This window comes from Zonotrichia albicollis, chromosome 3 (genome assembly GCF_047830755.1).
Source record: "Zonotrichia albicollis isolate bZonAlb1 chromosome 3, bZonAlb1.hap1, whole genome shotgun sequence".
NCBI classification, from domain to species: Eukaryota; Metazoa; Chordata; class Aves; order Passeriformes; family Passerellidae; genus Zonotrichia; species Zonotrichia albicollis.
The window spans coordinates 89385695-89408942 of NC_133821.1; the positions used below are offsets into that span (position 1 = coordinate 89385695).

Here is a 23248-nt window from a genome sequence, read left to right on the forward strand (position 1 = left end):
TACATTAATAGTATATTATAACTCTACTAAAGACATACTATACTGTACTATACTATACAAAGATACATACTAAAGGAAAACCCATGACTGTCTCCAGACAGCCAGGACACAGATTTGACCTAATAGACCAATTAATATAAGCAACCATCACTAGAATCTAACTACTAAATCTCTTCAGGTAAACAATCTTCCTAACACATTCCACATGTGCAAAAACAAGAGCAGAGAATAGAGATAAGAATTGTTTTCTCTTTCTCTGAAGTTCCTCACTGCGATTTCCAAGAAAAACCTGAGAGAGAAAATTATGTCTCTTACTGTTCAAATAATGTAAATTCCACACAGTTCCTCTCTCCTGAACCACACCACCTTAGTACCAAATTTCTATTAACATATTTGAGTTGAGTTATGACCTTGGCTTTAGATCCAGAATCATCAGAGAGAGCCAACAGCTCCTGAGACCTAAAGTCAGCATCTCCCATTCCCACTGGTTGTTTAATATTTGATTCTCTGCCTCAGTTTATCAGTCTGAAGTGAACTAAAACATCTGTATATTTGAAGTGCTTTCTAAGGGTTATCTAATATTTGTAAAACCCTCTTGTGGAAGAAATTTTCTGTAGGAAGAGCCGAATTATAGCAGATTGAGAAAGCACTTCACAGACTATATTAGTGTTTAGGACAATTCTGGGATTTCTCTCCATGTACTTTAGTTGAAACCTCTGACAATATCTCTACAAGACTAAGAATTCGATTGTAACATTATAGAAATGTGCCTCATTCTTCAAAGAAATACATCAATAACCCATCCAAAACAGGGCCTACACATTTCTAGAGCTACTTGGAGATTGTTTTGTTCAGTACCTGTGGTCCTAAGTTAAGGTAGCAGTCCACAGACAGCACTGGATGGCTGTAGTTCTTCAGTGAGAGAGGGAAGAAGTGATGGCTGTGGTACTGGAGATACTTTTCAAGGAGCAACTGAGCAGGTGCTGCCAAGAAGGTGTGCTTGCTGTCAGGAGCACAAATGTACTGAGCAGGGGAGATTGAAACTGGATTGTCAGACACCTGTGAGGAAAAAATATTTCTTATACAGATCAATCTTAATCCATCAAGCTGTGTGAATTCTGGTTTGTATGAAATACATCTCTACCCTACAAATCTAAGTTTTATATAAGAAGAAAAGTTATTCAGCAAAAAATATCTGCTACCAAAGCAGTTTCAGTTTCATAAAATTATATTTGTGTTTATAGTCTTTGAGATTTCTTCTTTGAACTCAAAGTACTCCTACCTGTGAAGTCACATGAAGTTGAGCAATTCTATAGCTATAGATAAAATCCATATAGTGAATGGTTACGGATTGCAAAGAGACACTTTATGTGTTTTTCAAAGTTTTGAAGGAAAACTATTAAGGAAAGTTGTATTTATGACAAGAATATTGTGGATTTCAGGAAAAAAAAAGCTAAAAAAAGCCCCACGTGGCAGACATACCCCATTACTGGCAAGAGATGATGCACCAAAATACCTCAGATCTCCTAGTTAAAAAAGACAAGAAAGGAAAACACAATTTTAACAACAGTGCAACAGAGGTCTCAGTGCCCACCTTAGACTTTATGTGGAAGGATCGCTGTCCTCCAACTGCAATTTGCTTTTTCATGACACTGAAGTTGTTGAACCGACAGATGAGGAGGCCAGCACTGTGGACACGCAAGTTGAAGTCAACATCATCACATGTAAATCTGGAAAGAAAAAATCATAGCAGGTCAGAGGAATGCTCCTCATCACACACTGACAAATACAAGCACTCAGAGCCTTTGATCAGCACCACAGAAAGGACAGGTATCAAACACACTGACCCTCCACCAGTGCCTACCAGTCAGGGAAAGGGGATTCAGCTTTCTAGTAATAAACTAGGCTAGCATCAGTTTGAGAAGACCAGAATGAGGGAGGAAAGCACTTAGGGAGGGAAAGGATCAAAAGCATAAAGTAGAAAGGCAGTAAATTGCTAAGGAAAATACCCAGAAGTTAAAACATTTTTTTGCCTTTTACTACAATAATGGAGTCATAAGAAATTGCTACATACATTACTACCCCAAATACAGTCAAGGAAATTAATTCCTTTGTGTTCCAAAGAAAGGGATGATTTATCAAATGTACAGAAGTATCTGACTACTCATTTTCCCCTCAGAATAGGAATAGCTAGCAATTTTTTCAATGTTCCTCTACAGAACTAATGTAATTGTATTTTAGAAACAAAAACTATTTGAAGGCCGGTAGTCTTTTTACAGGAGAACTGCTGAGACACAGGAAAAGATTAAGCAGAATGAGGGCAAACATCCCTCAGCTAAATTTGACCCATTTAAAAAATATGAGGGAACAGAATAAAAGGTAAACTCCCAAAGCTGACTAAATTCAAATACTCTGATCTCTGGAAAATTCAGGATCAGTTCTTCATTTTGAATATATTTATTGCAAAGGAAACAGGATGATGTGCAGAACCATTGGATTGACATCTAGGGCTTGAATTTAAGCTAACTGAGCTACCAGTGCAACAGTCAACACCAGTGAGAAACATGGCATTCAATTATAAGTTTTTTAAGTTTTGTCTTTGATCTTAGCAATATCTACATGGTTATTTGATATCCCTGACTGTCACTGCCTCTGGGTTTTAAAATGTACCTTTTTCCTTGCCCAGGCTTGGAATGCCATACAATACTTCACAGTCAGCAGTACCCACACAGGATTAACCTGAGCCTCCTGTGGTTCAAAGACAGAGGCAGGAAATGGGTGGTGTGATGTGGCATTCCTGACATTTTAACGTTTTTGCTTGTACTCATATCATTTTGCTTTATTGTCATTGTCTCCATTTGCCCTTCACACATAATGTTTCATAAGGTAACATGCTTGGGCAGCCTAGGAGCACAGTTCTCTCTACTAGGAGATGCACAGGGGCAAATTTGTTCTTTTTAAGATGGTGACAATAGAAATATAGAACATCTGTTATTCAGAGAATAATGAATGCAGAATGCTTCCCTGCAGTTGTAAGCAAGCTTAGGCCTCAAAAGATATCTTCCTGAGTTAGCAGAGTTCTTCTGAAAAGCACAGTGACTGATGTTCAGTTACCCAAGTGTAACTTACAGCCATTTTAATTACCTGGGCTGTCCCACACAGCTTACAGAAAACCACACATTTCATGTCATACCTGCCAGCCCCATATGGATGTCTTCCATATTCTAAGGCACTGAAAGACCAGTTTTGGACAAGTGAATCCCACCTCCAGTGATATATATATACACTTCGTTCTGTTGTTATAAATGCATGTCCCTCAAAAATGGGAGGAAACCCATCGTTTATTTCACACAGATCAGTGAAATTCTGTGAGACTATGAACCTAGTGAATACAGTTCTGTCAACTGTGGTAATGCTGTGCATGAAAAAATTAAAATCTGATATATCCTAAGTGGCACAATAACTGAAAAAGTGGGATTTCTGAGACAGCTGAGTGTGAGAAACAACCACCAATGTGAACAAGACTTATTTATCATTTTCTTCTGATTGTCCTGATGAGCATATATGTGGTATGCTGCACTGTTTTGCTACTCAGGGTGAAAAGCCCAGATATATATATCAGAATGAGATTTGGTTATGCACCAATCATGCATATATTTCTGTTGCCTTTGGAAGGGAGGGAGAGCAGTTAGGCAGACAAGAAGGGAAGTACATTATTGACCAAAGGCCACTTGGAGTACACCAATACTGCAGAGTACACTGCTGTCTATGTTTATCCTGTCACTTTGTTATCACTGTTTTACTTGGAACTATAGAAATTAATGTCTTTTTCCAACTTCTGGCAGTCTGGGAAGGATTTGAATCACCAGTAAAAAAACAAAAACTGTCTGAATGCTATTCACAACTTCCCTAAAAAAAACAAGAGTTTTGTTTAAGCATTGTTTGTTTTTGTAAAAAACTTGCTTTGTTTGGTTCATCACCTCTGCTGAAAAGTGCTACTGATTCACTTACCTGTTCTGATTGTATTGTACATTCTGTGTCAGATCCACATTCAGCATGATGAAGTCATGCACATGGCAGCAGGAGAATGGTTCCTTGATCTCAGCACTGTTTGTTTTACTGGACCATTTCCTCATTCCAATTAGGGCATAATGAGTGACATTGGGAGTTGCTTCAATGTGTTGCAGAATTTGCTTCAGGGAAACATTCCTTTCAGTCCATGTATAGTCACTACAATAATTATGAAAATGTGTTAATTTTAAAATATGTAGAGAACATTCAGAATCTCTTTCTGCTGAAGAGCAATTCTTAACAGTTGGAAGTTGTTATGACTTTCAGGTAGATAACTTCAGAGTTTCCTTACTTGACTGTATTTTTTTGTCTCTCACTATAGTTAAAATTAACTAGTGCTTATGTGGTGGGGACTGGTATGACAGATCTGTAATTTAGTCTACATCTCTCAAAATACTCACTCAGAAATGTAAAGTTTTAGAGTTGCCTAGATAATATTCCAATGAATCTGACTTGTGCCATAACTTGAGGACAAAGTATTAAGATCCTTCTAGCCCACCCCTAGAGTCCATAAATCTCAGTTTTCATCGAGTGTCATTCTCTCTGAAAGTCTGCTGTAAATTCTGCATAGTCTATTCATGGAATAGATAAAAAAAAAATCTAGCACAAACATTATTCTAAAGCAATGAAAACAAAAACGCTAGTTCAGGAATTTGGGGAACTCATAAAGGAGACACACAGACTGGGACTGACAAAAGAGCCAAAGGAAATCAGTTGCACAACTTGCACAGAACTGTCATTTAGCTTCCCTAGAAAAATATGGTGAAAAATTGACATGTTGTCCAGTGTATCAGGGAGCGTTTACAGAGTCTGAAATCTGCAGTCCAAGTAACTCTAGCTTGAACAGCAACAGCTGCAGGGCACATAAATCCTCAGGGGACAGGAATGAACAACACACACTACACTACGTGCTGTGCAAAGACAGATACCTACGAAAGTGCTCTCCTTGGGCAAACATAATTCTCTGCTTGTACAGGGTAGAAGTTGTAGTGTAGCAAACAATTTCAAAATTACATGCAGATAAAGGTTAAAAGAGATCAGATGAAAAAGCATATATTTCACTATTTACCTTCTCCTGTCTCCTGAACAATCAACTTCTACTGTGTTCCACATAACACAGGAGTCATCTGAAATGACAATGAAAGGCCAAATATCCTGGGGTTTTATCCCCAGCTCTTCCTGCCGATTCCGTTCGAGCTCCAGGTTATGATAGGACAACTCCTTAATCAGGAAGTGTGCAGCACCTGAAACCATGGGCATAAACCACCAGATTAAAAACAGGGGCAGAAACTGTTTGCTTTTAACTCAGAAGCCTTTTGAAGTGAATATTTCTGCACAGACAAGGGTAAATAAATCACTCTGAAGATTTTAACCCCATCACCACCCACAACCAGCTTGCCAAGCAAGTGACTTAAAGAACCACATTGGCAAGGATGAAAAATGATGCCTGACTTCTGTGGTAAAGATTTTCTAGTGTCTTAAGGATTTAGTGACTACTTGTTTTCACATGACAATATTTGTGTTTGTTAGCATCTCTTAGTGCAAAGAGTTAGAGATGCTGACTGACCAGCTTTCCAGTGAATGACACTGGAAATTGTCCCTGATGATCTACTCTGAATGTTTGTCACTACTGCTATATATAAGGTGTTCCAGCAGCACAAGCAAAGGGTTAAATATTTCACAGATGATATATTAGCAGAACCTTCCTGAGGGATGGACCCAACCAGAGCATCACTGCCCATGCAAATAGCATGCAACTTACTTCCACAAGTGAAATTGTGGGAACTGTGGAACTCCATCTGAGTTTTAACACCCTCAGCTTCTTTCAAAGACAATAGAAGAGTTACGTATTTCTAGGGTGCAACTTACTGAGCTTGCTCTAGGTGTCCTGGATTAAGAGAAGTGTATCTTCAGCTGTGACACATTGTCTTCAGAGGGAATGCAGATCACCAGCTCAGACATCCTAGATGCAAGCTGTGGGTCTACATTTCACTGTCAAACAGCAACACCTAAGGACCCAAGTTGTGTGTCCACATTTTTTAGAACCTCTTGTTACACTTACCTACTCCTGCACTGTTGAAAATGCTTGGAAGAACGAGCATGATGTGATTGGGCCAATACTTCTTATATATGGCCATTTCGTACTCCTTGACAACTAAAACATGCAAATGACTGGCTCCATCCATTGCATGATATAAGTTGAAAAGTCCATGTTCATGACGGCCAGTGGTGGGAGTGAAAGTGGGGCTTTTTATGTAATCTTCACTCTGTAGGTAAAAAGAAGTGTGAGCTTCTGTATTAATCTGGACAGAAAAAGGAGAAATAGATTCTTCGGGAGAATAATTCAGATACACTAACACTAGACAAACTGACACATTTTAAACTTCCTTGACAGGAAAATAAACAACTTTTATAATAATTGGAAAAAAGAAAACTCTATCATTTAGCTTAATTGACCAATGAGAGTGTGGTGGGATGGACAGGACTGCTAACCTTGGCCTGCCAAGTGCAGAGGTACCTTGAGGACAAATCTGCAAGAAGATTTAGGACTACATATGATATAGGACTGCAAGAAACACCTTACTCCAAAACTACAGTACAACTCTTCTGAATGGAGCAAGGGAATAGAAAAAGAAGTAAAGGGAGAATAGTCTTTAAATGTCAAAGCCTCAACTAGGCTAGTGGCAGAAGCAAGAAAAGAATCCACAAGGACCCAGCACACAGCTCTGACCATGTAGCCAAGCACAAGTTTACTGGGTGTGGGAGAGCAGGAGATGTCATTCTTACATTGCTGTTGTGTTACTGTCTTGGTTCTTCTATTTAAAACTTGAACTGGAGGGTGATATTGATTTATTAGTGTTTATTGGAAGCAGTTTATTTTCTCCAGGATAGAAGTGCTATACTGCTTACTGCTGCTCCACAAATTGCTTCAATACTCCAAGCAGTGTGGCCTGAGCAAGGCACAGCTTCACCTTAGATGTGAGCATCAGGAATCTCTGTAAAGGTCAACATCTCTGCGCCTGTGTGGCCTCACCTTGAATATTCTGTGCAGTTTTGGGCACCACAATATAAAAAAAATATTAGACTATTAGAGAGTGTCCAAAGGAGCGCAGCAAAGATGGTGAAGGGCCCTGAGGGAAAGCCGTGTGAGGAGTGGCTGAGGTCACTTTTTCTATTCAGCCTGGAGGAGGCTGAGGGCAGAGCTCACTGCAGTTACAGCTTCCTTGGGAGGGGAAGAGGAGGGGCAGGCACTGATCTCTGCTCTGTGGTGACAGGGACAGGACCTGAGGGAATGGCCTGAAGCTGTGCCAGAGGAGGTTTAGGTTGAATATCAGGAAAAGATTCTTTCCCCAGAGGGTGGTTGGGCACTGGAACAGCTCCCCAGGGAAGCGGTCACAGCACCAGCCTGCCAGAGCTGAAGTGTTTGGACAATGCTCTCAGGCACAGGGTGTCGCTCCTGGGTGTGGTGCAGTGCAGGAGCAGGAGTTGGACCCAATGATCCTTGTGGGTCCCTTCCAACTCATTTATTCTGTGATTCTGTGGCTAGAGCTTGTCAAATAGATACCTTTCTACAAGCATGACATGTAATTCTTTATACAGTCTTGAAGCTAAGGTTCTTTGAAAGCATTATTTTTATATGAAAGTAACTAAGCATTTATGCAGCATGAAACAGGATATTCCACTGCTTTTTCTCTACAGAAAAAAATGCTTCCTCTTACTAATGATATGATAAATAAAATCATATCTTTGAGTTTATTTGCAGAAACTATTCTCCCTTTAACATCTTAAACCCATAACCAAAGACCTTTTGTCACAGATAAGACTGTTGATACCAAAGGATCAACCTTGACCATGACCAAAAGATAGAGCTTTTTGGTGTCTCAAAATTTTTTTTCATGTATCCCTTTCTGGGAGAAAATAGAAGCTTAGCATAAGGACATTTTCATTGTCTCTTGACAGTAGGAACAGTAGTATAGAGAATACTAATTCAACAGATTTTGAAATTGGTGGTGTCTCTCTCCCATATATGGCCACAAATATAAATAAAATAAAAATAATCCAGCTACCTTATCTGTGACTAGTGGTAGCCTCATACTTTCCAGCTGTCTTCCTGGTTGGCTAAAGACAAAATGATGCTCCTTGGATTTTGGAATGATAAAATGCAGCTGTATTTCTTCTCCCAGCATAGAATAGGAAAAGGCAAATGCATGCAGAGTCGACTCATAAATCTAAGGATGAGAAAAAATATGATAATTCCAATTAAAGTCAAACCACAAGGTCTCAGTGCAGTTTATACACATTTACAACATTGCTGAACAGATTACAGTCACTTACTGTATGACATTAGATTCAGCTTCATTATTCATAAGTGTTAAGCAATAATCCCTAGGCTGGAGCTTACACTAAAAAAATACAGACTAACGCTTTCCCTCTTTTGAAACTGTTGTTTCAGTTTCATTTTGCAGATGGCACCAATACTTACAGGCCCCTCCTGGCTTTCAGTAATACTGGCACATAAAAAACAGTATTTGCATTGCTGACACTTTCTTCCTCACATTAAAACAGGCAAGAAATTAGAGGGTTATTCTGAGTAAAAGCAAATTGTATACCACACATTGACTACTCTGTGCTGGACTAGTCCTGTGTCAGAAGTATCACCTGTTGCAGTCACTTAGGTGCAAACTTTTCCACTTAAACAAAGCCCAGTGGAAATCTTACTGGGAAAATAGTTTTAACTGGTAGTACACATGCAGATCATGGCACTGAATAAACCAGTGTAAATGACACAAGGGTCGGTCCTCTGAGCCCCCCAAACTGCAGCCTAGCCAAGGAAGGCAAACCTCAAGAAATAACAAAATCTGTAAATCAGCTGTATGTGTACACACACACAACTTCTAAGCCATCAAAATACAGTGAATGTACACAAACTGTGTTTGGGTTGTGAGTGCTTCAGCTTCTCATCTGCAGAGGAACACCTGGAAATCCTCACCTGGTACCTGGGATTGAACCCCATGTACTGATGGCACTGCTCACAGTGATGGTAGGTGTTGTACGCTGCATACTTGGACAGTCTCATCCTGGTTGTCTGACGGCACGTGTACATGTCTTCCTGCCTCCTGCTCACTGATCTGTCTATAGAGAAAATAAACAAATTAAACGTAACATATATTCAAGGCTAGAATGTATTCTCTTGTGACAGACTTTCTGTCACCGAAAGCAGCTTCTAGGAAAATGGCAATATAAAAGACGCACAAAACGAACCATGAATTCATTCCGAGCACAGTATATTTTATAAATTACTATGTACAGCAAAGAGAACTTCAAGGAATTATCTACAAATTCATGATTATGGTAATTCAGTACAGATTTCACATAAGGCTGAGATGTAAGCAATGCCTGATCATTAAAATTTTCATTGTTGCTATTATTGGTAGAATGTTTACAAAAGCAATAAATAGTAATAAAGAGCCTTATGACATTTGCCATTCTGTGACAGACATCACAGTAGATTATGTGAAATTAATTTGGCAATTTAGTGATGTTGATCCTTCATATATATCCATATTTTTCAAAGGATCCTCTTTGTGAGAGACTGAGGGAAGATGAGGTGTATTTTCTGCTGAAAAGGACTTTGTTATTTAATCTTCCACTCAGATTTTAAGCATGAGATCAGGTTGCTCAAAGCTTTTCCTTGTCGTGTTAAGTTTCAAAAATCACCAAGAGTGGAGCTTTCATAATCTCTCTGGGCAACCTGCTCCATGGTTTGACTGCTTTTTATTCTGCAAATATTTTTCATACAATCTAATTGTAATTTCCCATATTGAAACTTGTGTCTGTTGTCTCTTGACCTTATGCTGTGCATCTATAATAGTTTTTTTCTATAAATTCCCATTAGGAAATTGAAGACAGCATTCAGATGCACCTGCTTGACGTCGCTAGATGGAACAAACCCAATTCACTCCAATTCTCTCCATATCTTGCTGGCTGCTTAATGGCCTCACTTCTTGATGTCAACATCTTTCCCATGTTGGGAAGCCAAAAACTTGACAGAATACCCAGATGTGGCCTTAGAGATGCCATCACAGAAGAATAACCACTTCCCTTGACCTGTTGCTGGGTTATTAGTAAGCCATTGACCCAGTGGAGAACTGGTGACTCAGGTTTAATTGTTGTCAGCCAGCACCATCAAGCCACCTTTATCAAAGCTGCTGTCTCTAGAGCTGGCCCCAAGCTTGTACAGCTGAATAAAGTTATTCTATCCCAAGTGCAAGGGGCGCATTGGATGACTGTTCAACAGGGTCGTGTTCCTGAGGCTCCACTTCTGCAGCCTGCCAAGGCCTTGCTGAACAGCAGTGTTTCCTCCCTGCCACCCACTCCCATGGGCCTGTGCATGTCCAGCTGCCTAATTCAGAGCACTGATTCTCACAGCAATACTCCAGGAATCTAGGTCTGAGCATGTTCATCTCAAGCTTTCCAAACCTCACCTAAAACCTAAAAAATAAACCTATAGACACTTTTAAATACAAAGCTAACTTTATGGACGTAAATCATTGCATTGCTACAGAGCAGGACAATGCTACTTTATAAAATCATTCAAATGCACAAACTTATTGAGGAATTTGAGCTTTTATAATGAAAGAGTATCCATATAATATTCCCTAAGTAATTTATAAGGATTATACTCTGGTACTTCATCTGGAAAACATGAAATCTTTTTTCACTATTACTTAATCAAAAACAATTCTGATATTTTAACTCTGCCTAAAGTTCAACAGGATTCTTACATTAAAAACAAATAAATACATAGATGTGTACCAATCAGATTTTAAAAATTCTAACCTTCACTGTCTATAGTCTGAAGCTTTGAACAAATCAAACTTGCATCTTCATATTTTGGGTCATGGATGGTGTAGTCAAAAGGCATCTTCTTAAATGTCTCCAAATCTGGCCACAAATCTCCAGGCTGATGGTAGTATTGATCAGATTCTTCTTTTATGTCTATGATATTATTGAAAAATAAGAATTCAGAATTTTTTAAAGCTCTTTATATTGTTATAGATGGTTTTGCTTATTCCTGCTTCATTTTTTCTTTCGTTAGTCTGATGACACTATATCATTATGCACCAAGAGGTAAACTTTCGCACAAATGAATGAATGCACCTCAATGCAACTCTACCTTTTAAAAATTATCGTCATGTCCTGTCTGACAGAAATACATCTGAAAACATAGAGGAGTAATACACTGTAAATAAAGCAAGTTTGGACTAAAATTAGATATTAGAGAACAGAAACTTCCTTCCCTCAGGTAATCTTGTGTAATAAGAAAATATGACATTGCTCCTCAGGGTATAAATCTGGCAGAATTTCAATGATTCCTTTTATATGCTTTACCAAAGAAGTAAATTCAAATTCTACACTGAAGACCAATGGCTGGATATCATTTAATATACATAAATGCTGCCAATCCCTTTCCACAAAAAACAGAGGTATGTTCTTTGCTTAAATTCTAAACAATGAATAAAATAATAAAATATTCTTAAGTATCAGTTGAAGATCTCAGAAAATTTTTCTTACAGTATTTATATAATGTAAAGCAATTGCAAAGGTGAATAGGATAGAATAGGCATAGAATATACAGACAACTATATTTCAATTTAGCATAACAATTTTCTATAGTCTCCAGAATATTTTTATACCAGGAACTTACTGATGTTGATTTCTTCCTCATCATAAACATCCACTTCTGTCAGTCTAATCAGCATTCGGGACAAAATACTGAGGAACTGCAGATAGGCACCCGTTTTCCCTATCTGTAAACATATAAATTAGAAAAAAAAAATTGTAAAATTTTGCTTTTCATCATATTAGTTTTCCATATATCTGGAAATTGTAGCTGTGCTGAAAATGAATGTTAATATTCAAGACTTGGATATCTTTGTTATTTGTATATTCCTTGGCATAAATGAAAATCTTAATGTTCAACAGTTTTATTCTCTCTGTGCAGGAGCTTAGCTGGAAAACACATTTTATATCAGAGGCCTAATTACAGGCCCAGAGACAAGAATTTTCTCTCCTGATGTTATAGGTTCTACACAGGCAATGAACATTTAAAAATCACATAGGCTCATAAAATGTACAAAGAACCCTCGAATTACAAGATTACTAAAGAATTATCCCAAGCCTTTCATTTCCATATGATTCATCAGTACACTGCCTGCTACTGAATTCAGTCACTCTCCTGAGGAGTGCAAGTGGCAACACATCCCTGGGAGAGCTCCTGCTGGCCACTTCCACTCCTGAAGGACATGGTATGTGCAAAAATGTCCTGTTCTCATGCTGAAAATACAGTATTTCCCTTCCAATCTTTCAAAATTACCCTTTAAAAGTCCATTTTAAAATTATCTTAAAATACAACTTTCTCCTTTCTTTTTCACCCCATCAACACATTGTATAAATTTTCCCTTCACTACATCAAGAGTATTGCTGGAAGGTTTAAGCCACAGCCAGTGATTTATTCAGTGGGTTGTTCTGTCTTTCACAGGTAGTTTGCTGGTGATAACATCAAGTAAATAAGGCTATTTCCAAGCAGGCCCCTTTAAAAACCACGATATTGTGTGTGAGTGGGCTGTACAGGGGAGGTTAGCACATAGATCAGTTACAACACATTGGACAGCAAATGTCTGATTTCACCAAGTGGCATCAGATTTTGGATTAGGTCTATATTACTACTGAATTGAAAACCCAGCTTCACTTCCATTACTGCTAGGACATGTCAAAAGCATAGGGTGTTGGAATTGCTAGACAGAGTATTTAAGTTACTGTTTTCCATCCATGACAAGAAAAATTTTCATTTTCTCTCAACTCTTGAGGGAGGGAGGCTTTAAATTCAAAGCAAGAGACATTTGCTTTGGTCAAAGCTCATTATCTGTTTCTCCTATCAGACTGAAGTTTGAACAGTTGCTTGCACAGGGTGGATAAGGGTCTCATTATCCCTGTTCTCTGTTGATGTCAGCACACAACTCTTGTCATCCTGGAGAAACACAGAAAAAATAGTAACTTCGAGTAGAGGAAATGACAGCATGGACTATAGTCAGCCCATGGACCAGATGTTTCTAACTCCCAGTTTTGTTTTTTATGTAAACTCCATTGAAACTGAAAAGAATTTTTTCCTCTGACCCTGGAACAAGGTTCTAAACTTGGCAGCAATGGCTACTAATGAAAACAAAACCATCTTATTTTCCCACATCTGAGGCAAACAAAGAAAATACTTTCATTTGTTTTCCTCATGTCTGAGATTACCTTTTTATTCTGTTATGAACATACTCTTTTAAAGTGCCTCTAATCATCTTTTCATTAAACACAGAGTAGCCTGACATATTAACAGTTTCCGAATTTCAAACAAGAGATCATTTATCAAAAGCACACCTGTCTCCTTGATATTAGATATCTATATAAAAATTAATTCTTAATCTGATTGAACCATATACTTAGAATTATCAACAGAACAACATGCTGAAAGCCTTACTTTTTCTTTTTGGTATGCATTAAAATTTTATTCTATCAAACTCATGTATTTCAGAATGTGTGTGGGAGTGATGAGGCTACTGCTGCATGGTGCTGAGATGAAAAGCATCAGCCACCAGGCTCAAGTGTACACAAACTGTAGGGTCATGACTCAAAAATGCTGGAAACCACAGGATGACAAGTGCTACACCACTGATCTAATACATGCACTTAGACCACTGCATGCATCAGATCTTACCCTGTCTCTATCTGTCACATTAAAAGTTTCCAATTCAGTACTCTGAGTTTTATGAACTGCTAGATATGAGCAATGCTGTATGTAAAAAGCTGTTGGGAACTTTCAGGAATATCTCCATGTTATTAGAACGTTTCCCTGCAGAGATTGGGCTGAGCACATGCAGCATTCATATTTGGACTCTATTCACTAGCACATTTGCCTGCATTTACTGTCAAGAAATGAAAAGGTGAAAGACAGAACACCTTTTTCAGGTAATTTTGAGAAGATTTTCAAAAAGAAAATGAGAAATGAATGGCATCTCATTTACAATCAGCATTTACTCCAGAAGGGAAGAATCTTGAACAAGTGAACTTGTAACATCCCCAGATAGCTAAATGCACATCTAAAACTAATTGTAGTGTTTTATATGTGTACCATCTCCAGGCAAAATGGAATAGCACAGAGACTTTTTCTTTGTTTGAAAATAAAATGTGAAAATAAACTGAATAACAATCGGAAATCACAACTACTTCATCTTCCCATCTCGCCCCATCTGTCACTACCCCTTTTTCCAAGAGTTTGTGCACTGTAAGTAGCTACAAGGAGATCCTGCAAGCAAGGTATGCACACATTTGAAGCATAATGCTCTGCATAAGGGGATCCTGCCCATCTCCTATCTTCTAACTGCAATAAACAGGAGATCTGAAAAGAAAATTTAACATGGATACCTGATTGATCTGCAGCTTTACATGGCTTTACATGGAAAGTCAAGCACAATGCTGTGCTGATCCCAACTAGTGACTCTGGGCTAAGCATGATATATTAATAATGACAGCAGCTGGGAAGGAAGTACTCTGAGCAAGGTGTTTTTCCCCATATCCTGTCTTTGCTCTGGATACCTAAGTTGCAAACAGATTAAAAGACTGAAGGATCCTAGAACTGGGGTGTATTTTTACAATTTCTGAAACAGAATGTACATGAGAGGGGCCACTATGACAAACAGCTCTGCTTTCCAGAAAAAACGTGCCTCAAACATGTGGCAGTGCTCAGTGCTTTGTAAGTTAAGGCACTTGGGAGGCAATATTCCCAAATAATGGAAGTATTACTCAATTGGTTCCTGTCTGAGTTTGGAAGACAGAAGTCTGAAGAATCAGACTTGGAAGAAGAAAATCCCAGAAGACTAAGAAATGAAAATCTCAAATCTTTTGAAAACTGATGATAACTAGGGAATTTGGGGCCTGATGAGATTTAGGGTGTTTGTTTCTATTTTCATCCTTAATGTCATGGATTATTTAGCCCTTAAAATGCTAAGAATATGCTTACTCTGAAGCTCTTCATTTATGAGGAAGAGGAAGGAATATGAATTCAAATTTTTTTCCTGAAGAAAATTTGACATATATATGAAGGTCTAGTTTTTATATCAAAGACATATACTACCAAAGAGAAGGGGAAAACTCTCCAAAGATTTTGACCACTGAACTCTGCTTGCTTACTTGATAGATATCAAGTACAGGGTGCAAACCAACCAAGAATCTGAGAGAGAGCATTCCAGTGAGATAAACTGCATGTGTCCCTCCATGCATCCATGGAATTACATTCAAAAGTGCTGTTGTAGAAGGTGTAACAGTAATAAGCTTCCTTTTTTAACTTGTTCCAGATGCTGGACACCAGGACCACTAGAAGTATTTTATTATTCTTACATGTTGGTATAAAGCATCATCTGATTTCAGGCCTCACATTTGGAGAAATATGGCAAAAGGGGAAATAATTCCATAAGGCTTTTCTATTCTAATTTTCAGGTAAGACAGTTCTTCACATACCATGACAGTGGTTTCCAAACTGAGGCCTGTGAATCAATGATGATTTGCAGAAAACATGCTGATGATTCCCAGACAGTTGGTCAAATGTTGATGGCTCTTCTCCATGTTTCCACATGCTACAGTCTTCTAAAATACAGCTAATAATAGATATATTAAATATTTCCCTAATATTTTTCTTATATAAGCTGAATGGTGTATACATTAATTGTAATGAGTTTTTAATAAAGTTAGAGTAATAAAATGGGCAGCAGTTTTTTTCTTCAGGAAGTGTTTTAAGACATGCTTGCTCCATTCCCTGGATATGGTGCCACAGGACTGAGCTGTGCTCACCAGCAGCTTCCACGCTTCAGGAAAATGCCAGTTCTAAACTGTAAAATCCAGTTAAAAAACTGAACATATGAAACCCTGATTTGCAGTTTGGGGAACTTTAAGATGAATGTTCTGAAGAAAAAATACTTGAGGGAATTTAGAATTCCATATAGGCATTTGCATGGGGGTACCAGGGAACAGATGTTGAGCCGCAGATACGATATGTTTTGCTCATGGTGATGTATATTAAATTATACTCACTAACCAGTGGCTTCACTTTGATCATGTGAGCTAATTACAGATAAATTAGTCCATACCTATCCAATTGTTACTGCATTTCCTAAAGCCTATTGTAAAAACAGGTACTTATTGCCTTCTAATGTACATAACTTCCTTGTAAAAATGTGTCTAGTCTTCCTGCAAAATACCTTGACCAGTACATAGGGTAAAATATCTCTGTGAGAGAAGGGTTAGGTAATTTCCCTGACAGTGAGAATTGTCATTTTGATTCTCTAATGTTTTCTTGCTCTGTTGATTTAGCATTTTTCATTTTAATCAGAAAATTGCTTCCTGATTTAAATTTTAGTAAAGGAATCACTGCCTGATAAAGAAAACAAGTAATTACTAATTTTTGGGAAGATACTACTCTGGCAATCTTATACTTTGGCTGAGATGTTATCAACATTTAGATATGAGCTGTCTAATAATTGTTTTCATTTCTGCCTATACCTCTTGATGTAGTAAATATTAAGTCCATGTGAAATATTAATATTATAAAAAAAATTGAATAAAACCTACTTCAGAAAGGAAAATTATTTCTTTTCAAAAGAGAAAGGTAATTCTAATTACTGCATATTTTATTGCTACTATTCCCTTCAAGAAACACTGCACTGGTATACCTTAAATTAACCCACATACTTTTAAAGCAGTTTGTTTGGTTTATGGGTGTTTTAAGTACTTTGGGAGGTTAAAACAGTAAAGGTTGCTGGATTTTCCATGAAGACAGAAATAAATTAAGAGAATTCCATGGAATAATAAATAGTAAATTCTATTAAATTAATATATAACACTACATTTTTTTATTTAGGAAGAAGATATGATACTCCTGATTTGATGAGTATGAATTTAAGAGAAGATATGATACTCCTGATTTGATGAGCATGAATTTGTTCTGTGTAAAACAGGTATATTCTTCAGAAAGAACTCAGGAATATAAAATGAATATACATATAAAAAGCATCCTTTAGGAACTAAGCCAACTGTAGGACCCCATACAACACTAGGAAATAACCTGCATTGTGAAGACAGCTGAAAAAGAGATGGAGTTTCAAGTAAAAGAATTGTTACCAAGGCTGAAATTCACAGCTGTACAGAGGGTGAACAAGAGACCTATTCCATACTTGGAAAAAAAACAGAGATTTGATAGTGAAAAGTGGGCTGACAAATAAACAAGCTATCTGTTTGATAACAGTTAGTTAAATTGCAAATATCAGGTGTGTGAACTATCAAAACCTTCTCACCATGTGTAGTATGCTGTCAGAAGTCTCTGAATGACTCTTCTAAGTTTCACAATTTACATTTGGGACTCAAATACCAAGGAAACATTTCTTATTGGTTAATCTGAATGTTTAGGATGGCTTTCAGAATCATATCTTTATGGGGTTTGATGTGAACGCAATGTAAAATTCTAACAGAAGTTAGAGCCTGTCCTTTTGTTACAGCCTGTCATTTTGGGTTTTTTTGGGGATGAAAATGAACATCTCTCTCCACATTGTATTCATTTTTATGCTGCAGCTGAGTATGAAATTCAGTTTCTTGGTCACTTAACACCTCAATATTTGGCAAACACAAACTATTTAGATCAACGGAATGGACAGTGAAAAACTGATCCTCAGTTTCTGGAATCCTTTGTGACTCAGAGTAACATCTGTGGGAATTCCCAATATGAAGAGTTCATTTATGCTCCTTCTGCCCCATATATTTGCATATACAATGGAAAACAACAATGTTACAAATAGCAATATGCAGTTTCTTTTTTGCCATGGATGGGCATAGAAGAGTGGATCATGTGGCAATCTAATTCAGTACCTGTCTCTGGATTAATTCTTTAGGTTGATGTTACAGTAACTGGAAACACCTTTGTCTTGGTTTGCATTTATCCTGTTTGACTGTGAGGTTGACAGGAAATCTGTCTCCTCTCATCAGGCACAGTGCCTCTTCCTATCTTGTTGCTTCATACTGCAGTAAAACATGAGGCACAATTCCACCTTTAGCCTCTAACATATGCACTTAACTAGGAGATACCTTGCTGAGAGTAAGTGCTAAACATTCCTGGAGAATTTACACAAGAATTAACTTCTTAGAACTAGACCTATTTTCATATATATTTTCAAAGTAATGTAAAAAAACTCCTGGGTCAGCTACTCATCTTTTAAATATGGCTCTGCTACTTTGAACTGGCCTTCTTGCATGTATTATTTACAACAGCTTATATTTCTGTCTGCTGTGCAAAGGAAACAAAATAATTTAATTACAAACTCAGCTGCTTTCACATTGATCATAGGCAAGTGGCTTTGTCAAGATCTTTGATCTTTATTTAAAACATAAATGCATATGCAACTTTAACAACTGAAATTACACATGAAATCTATCTTTTGAGCAAACTGTCTAAAACATTTTAATGGAGGGAGACTGACAAAGTGAATATTGCTGCAGCGTCTCTGTATTGAAACTCAGGCTAACAGTAAAGAAAGGAAGATATTTTTTATTAGAAGGGATTAAGAAATAAAATACACATAATTTACTCTCCAAAAAACCCCCACACCTTTAAGTATGAATAATAATGACTAAATATTTTTTCTGAGACTATGATAAACTTAAACAAAATGAATCAATGATAATACCTTGTTCTTTTTACACACCTGTGGTGGCCCACTCAGCAGCAGTCTCCTTGGATGAAAGGTGTCCATTCTGCCCTCATTTCTGTTGTTGTAGTCCATGTGGATTGGCTTGGGAACCGTCCACTGGCGGTAGTACAGGGACTGCTCCGTGCACGTCATCATCTTGCTCATAAGGGGACGGAAAGAACTGGCCCACATAACAGAATGGTAAGGCAAGAGGGAAGAGGATTTGGGAAGTCCACTGCTGTCTGTAGAAGTAATAATGTCATAAACCAGTTTGGGCAGGAAAACTATGGGAGGCTGTTTAGATGCCTTGGTCATGGAGCACTGAGATGTCTGTAGGATGAAGGAGTTATGAGTAGGTGCAGAGGAGAAAGAAGAGGAGGAGAAAGGTGGGGAGGATGATGAGGTGATGGAGACTTGGGTACTTTTTATGTTTTGTTTCATATCCAGCTGTTCAGTTACTGGTGGCAAGTGTTTGCTGATTGTTGTTTGTGCCCCCTTGTCTACTTTCTGCTTCTGCCTTTCATAGTTATTTGTAGTTTCTTCAGTGCTGTTACTTAGGGCTTGGGGAGGGGATGACTCAGTGCAGAATGCTGTAATTAAAAGAAAAATTGTACTTTAACACAGCGCAACTATCTCTTCTAGTCAATGCCACAGTTAAACAAAACACAACAAATAATCCTCTTGATACGTTGTCCAGCAAACATTGCTCCTCCTCTTGCTTTGACCTTCCTCGTACAGGAAGCCATAACGGGACTAGTTTGTAGTATTTGTTTCAATGCAGAAATTTGCTTTTAAAGTCCTGAAGTGCATAGGAAAGATGTCAGTGATTGCTCTGTCCTCTATTTCCCTCATACACTTCTTGCTGAAGGTGCTCACCTGATACTTTAATCACTCAAGACAAATACAAAATTACTAAAACCATTGTTTAAATGCATTGAAGGAAATAAGTATTTCCAGGCTATTACCCCACCACACTACAGAAATGTCTACTCAGACTGACATCTAAAAACAGTCCTCTGAGTCAGCTCTGCTCTGGCACCCATGTCTGGGTCACTGCAGCACTTAGGCTGATCTAATGAAACCTGGCAGCCCTCAAGCACCTGGTGCTACAGAATGCATTAGTGCATTCACAGAGCTTTGGGTCAGATCAGAGTACATACTGAACTCATGAATGTTGGCTGGGAATATGTGATGTAGATACACCCTGCAGGTAACTGTGCATTTTCTGAAAGCTATATATTTTTACGCTATATATTTTAACTATTAAGATTTCTTGAAAGTTTAACACATGTTAAATGGTTCTGAGCATCTTTAATGCTTGGTGAAAGAGGGCATGCAAATATGTCACAGTCTTTAAAGTAGACAGAGAGCTGCTTGTGGAATCAGTCTACACAAGGTATTAGAAATATATGCCTAAGGCTGAACATACATTCAACAATATTTCCTCTCATGGTGAAAACAACCATTGATTTGTTTCACCATGTGGCTGGTTCTCAAAAAAACCCCACATTTTGAACAAACAAAAGTCAGTAGTTTCTCCTGATTTCAAGAAATGCTATCCTCTGTCTATTAATCTGAAGTAGTCAGTAATAGCCATTAGCAACAAACACAAAAGTGTCACCAGCACTGTGAACGGCTGCAAGTAACACCAGTGTGACATCCCTCAAAATACCAGTATCCAGGAGCACAGAAAATAGTGAAATAAAAATATTTCTTTGACCACAGATGTACTGAGGGCACAGAGCCATGGGCAGACCACATGGAAGCACCTAGTTTGAGCACCCCATGGCATGTTAATTTTTCAAGAAAGAAAAGATCCTATTTTCTATATTTCAGAAGTCTAATCCCTATATTTTCTAGTCATCTTAAGCGATCTCATTAAAATAGGCTTGATCAAAACCTTAGTGATTTATGCCTTTTATTATTTATCAAATAAGCTAAGGTATCTTTTATGTCCTAAACTTAAATTAACAGAGATGATCTTATGGTCTTACTGGAAGTTTTTGAAGAGAGAGATGAAGATGCAGAGTCATGGGAACGTGATCTTTCTCTTTTCATAGGACTTCTCTTTTCTGAAGTAGAACCTGTTTCATGAATGATAGTAAGGGAAAACAAAATCAAAATATAATTTAGGTAAGCCTATACTGTCAAAGTAAGGAGAAGTACAGAAGGGTTTGTGTGGGATTTGGCCTCATCCTGACACTGTTTCCAGTGTGGAGAGTATCTGTTCCCACCACAGAATATTGGATCAGCCTACAGTCTAATTTACATGTGCTGAACTGCAATAGCTTCACAAAAATCAGTGCTGCAACCAGGAGCTGGTAATATCTAGGCCTGTCTCAACCATGGTTTCTCTTCCAACCCATGTCTTACATTCCCCACTAATCCAGTGTCAGGGAAAGTAGCAGGCAACAAGCTCTATTTTATCAGTGTGTTATGAAATTACCTCCTACCGCACACAGCTTTATGGCCAGATTGTATCTCAGCTTTCAGAGATGAAAATCCTCAGGTAGATGGCCATCATTCACTTGAGATTCCTAGCTGAGGCTCCTAAGCTAAAATGCTTGTTTCTGTACAGTACTAACGTGATGAACCGAGACATAAGCACTGCCATCAGCAAACTTAGACTGTAAGCCTGTCTCACATGTTCTGATTTGGACTCTGGATGATCACACCACACTTCATGGGCCAGGAGAGCAGCCTTAGACATCACAGGAGCCCATTTCACTCAGGTCACATACAATCTCAGCATACTTCAACTAAATGGACAGAACTGCTCATTGCAAGGAGTACCCATCACATCTGAAGCAGGCATCTCTTGAACACAGTTTGAGTATGACCTCAGGCATTTCATTCCTCTATGAAGAGTCCATATTGGATTAAAGAAAGTATTTTTGTTCAGCTTGTTCTGCTGTCATTTTCAGTGAGTAAGAACTTTCTAGGTGAACTTGGAAGGTAATTGGGTTTCTTCCTCCTCATAGTATAGAAAAAGAAATGAAGGCAAGTTGTTTGAGATTTAAATACTTTACAGGGATAAAAATCCTTTTTTTTCCATAGGCACAATAGATAGTAAACAAAAGTGTAAAGAACTAGTAAATAACTGATAATGTCCATCAACTCAAAAAATGCAGAAAGTAATTGTTCCTGGGTAAATTATTGTTGGGTTTTACATATTTGTATGTTCTCAATTGGTTTCTTAAGAAATTATGAATTCACTAACTCTACACTGTTAATTTGAATTCATGGGCATTTTCAAGAACTCAGAAGTTTCTATGTTGAGATGTATCTTCTATCCATACTATTTAACACCTTACAAGGTAGGCACTACTCAGCTGTTTCCTTGAAAGGAATCTTTATCACTGGCATCATTGTAAGGATAGGTTCAGTAGCACCAGGAACAGTTGAGTTGGAGCTGCCCCTGAGGGTAGGGATGCAGTCACTGCTGCTGCTTCTCAGGCAGCAAATCTCACCCTTCCCTGCTGGGGAGGGAGATGCAGAGGGTCCTGGAACAGGGAGTGTCACCTGAACAGTGAGTGTCACCTGGTGCTCCTACTCGAGCTGCACTTTGTGGCTCTCAGAACACACAGGACAAAAGAGGAACACAGGAGGAGAGAGAAACAGATACAGCAGTAGAACTGCAAGAAGTTAAAAGGCAGCAGCAGCAGAAGGGTGAGGAAACAGAGGTTCAATGAGATGAAACAAAACTAAGGAGCAGAGCTCACTCAGTAAGACTAAAGTGAGAAAACCTCACCCATAAATTGCTGCTTTTGGCAATAATTTTCACTCATTTTACAGCTTCTTTTATTACCAGTAATAAAAAATACCTTCTGTTGCTATTTCTTCATCTTCATTGTCAGTACTGCTTAGTTTCTCTGGGTCACTTTCTAACACATCATTCACAACTGGTTTCTCTGTGTGAATTTCTGAGCTCACAAAGTATGCTGCCAAACCAAGTTCTTGCTCCAGGCTTGTCCGTACCAAAGAAGATGAATTTATTAAACGTAGGTCACAGTATCTCAGTGATCTGGAGAGAAACAGGAGGAGCTACTATGAAAACTCACTGTAATCTACTGCCTTATCTCTTTGAGAAACACAGCCAAAGGGGAATTTTTTCACATTTTGCTTCAATGAGGGATGAGATAGAACACAGTATTTTGTGCTTAATAAGTTTACCACTGTGGTACATACACTTTTCTTTCTCTTAACCCAATTACACAACTTGATTGACTGCACTGAACATCAGCATAAGAAAACGAATAATCATTAGGATTCTAAACCTATCACACACAGAATAGGATTCAGTTGAACATACAAAAGCATTTAGTGCCCCAGGGCATCCTGTCTCTCTTCCAGCTGCCATTCCAGAAGGCACTCCACACATCCTGGGGCACACATAGAAA

At 38.1% G+C, this 23248-nt stretch overlaps 1 protein-coding gene across 5 annotated transcripts in view; it reads right to left on the bottom strand.

Annotated features, from left to right (window-relative positions):
• GREB1 (growth regulating estrogen receptor binding 1) overlaps positions 1–23248 on the bottom strand; it is a 99520-nt gene that overhangs the window by 8136 nt on the left and 68136 nt on the right. For all 5 annotated transcript variants that reach the window (XM_074538093.1, XM_074538090.1, XM_074538092.1 and 2 more), the window contains exons 20-31: positions 22673–22872; positions 20843–20932; positions 18864–19438; positions 11780–11882; positions 10912–11070; positions 9062–9204; positions 8139–8300; positions 6134–6338; positions 5141–5315; positions 4012–4230; positions 1595–1730; positions 859–1059 (exon numbers count right to left, since the gene is read on the bottom strand). In XM_074538093.1, the coding sequence (XP_074394194.1) occupies positions 859–1059; positions 1595–1730; positions 4012–4230; positions 5141–5315; positions 6134–6338; positions 8139–8300; positions 9062–9204; positions 10912–11070; positions 11780–11882; positions 18864–19438; positions 20843–20932; positions 22673–22872 (2368 nt within the window). The remainder of the gene's footprint in view (positions 1–858; positions 1060–1594; positions 1731–4011; positions 4231–5140; positions 5316–6133; positions 6339–8138; positions 8301–9061; positions 9205–10911; positions 11071–11779; positions 11883–18863; positions 19439–20842; positions 20933–22672; positions 22873–23248) is intronic.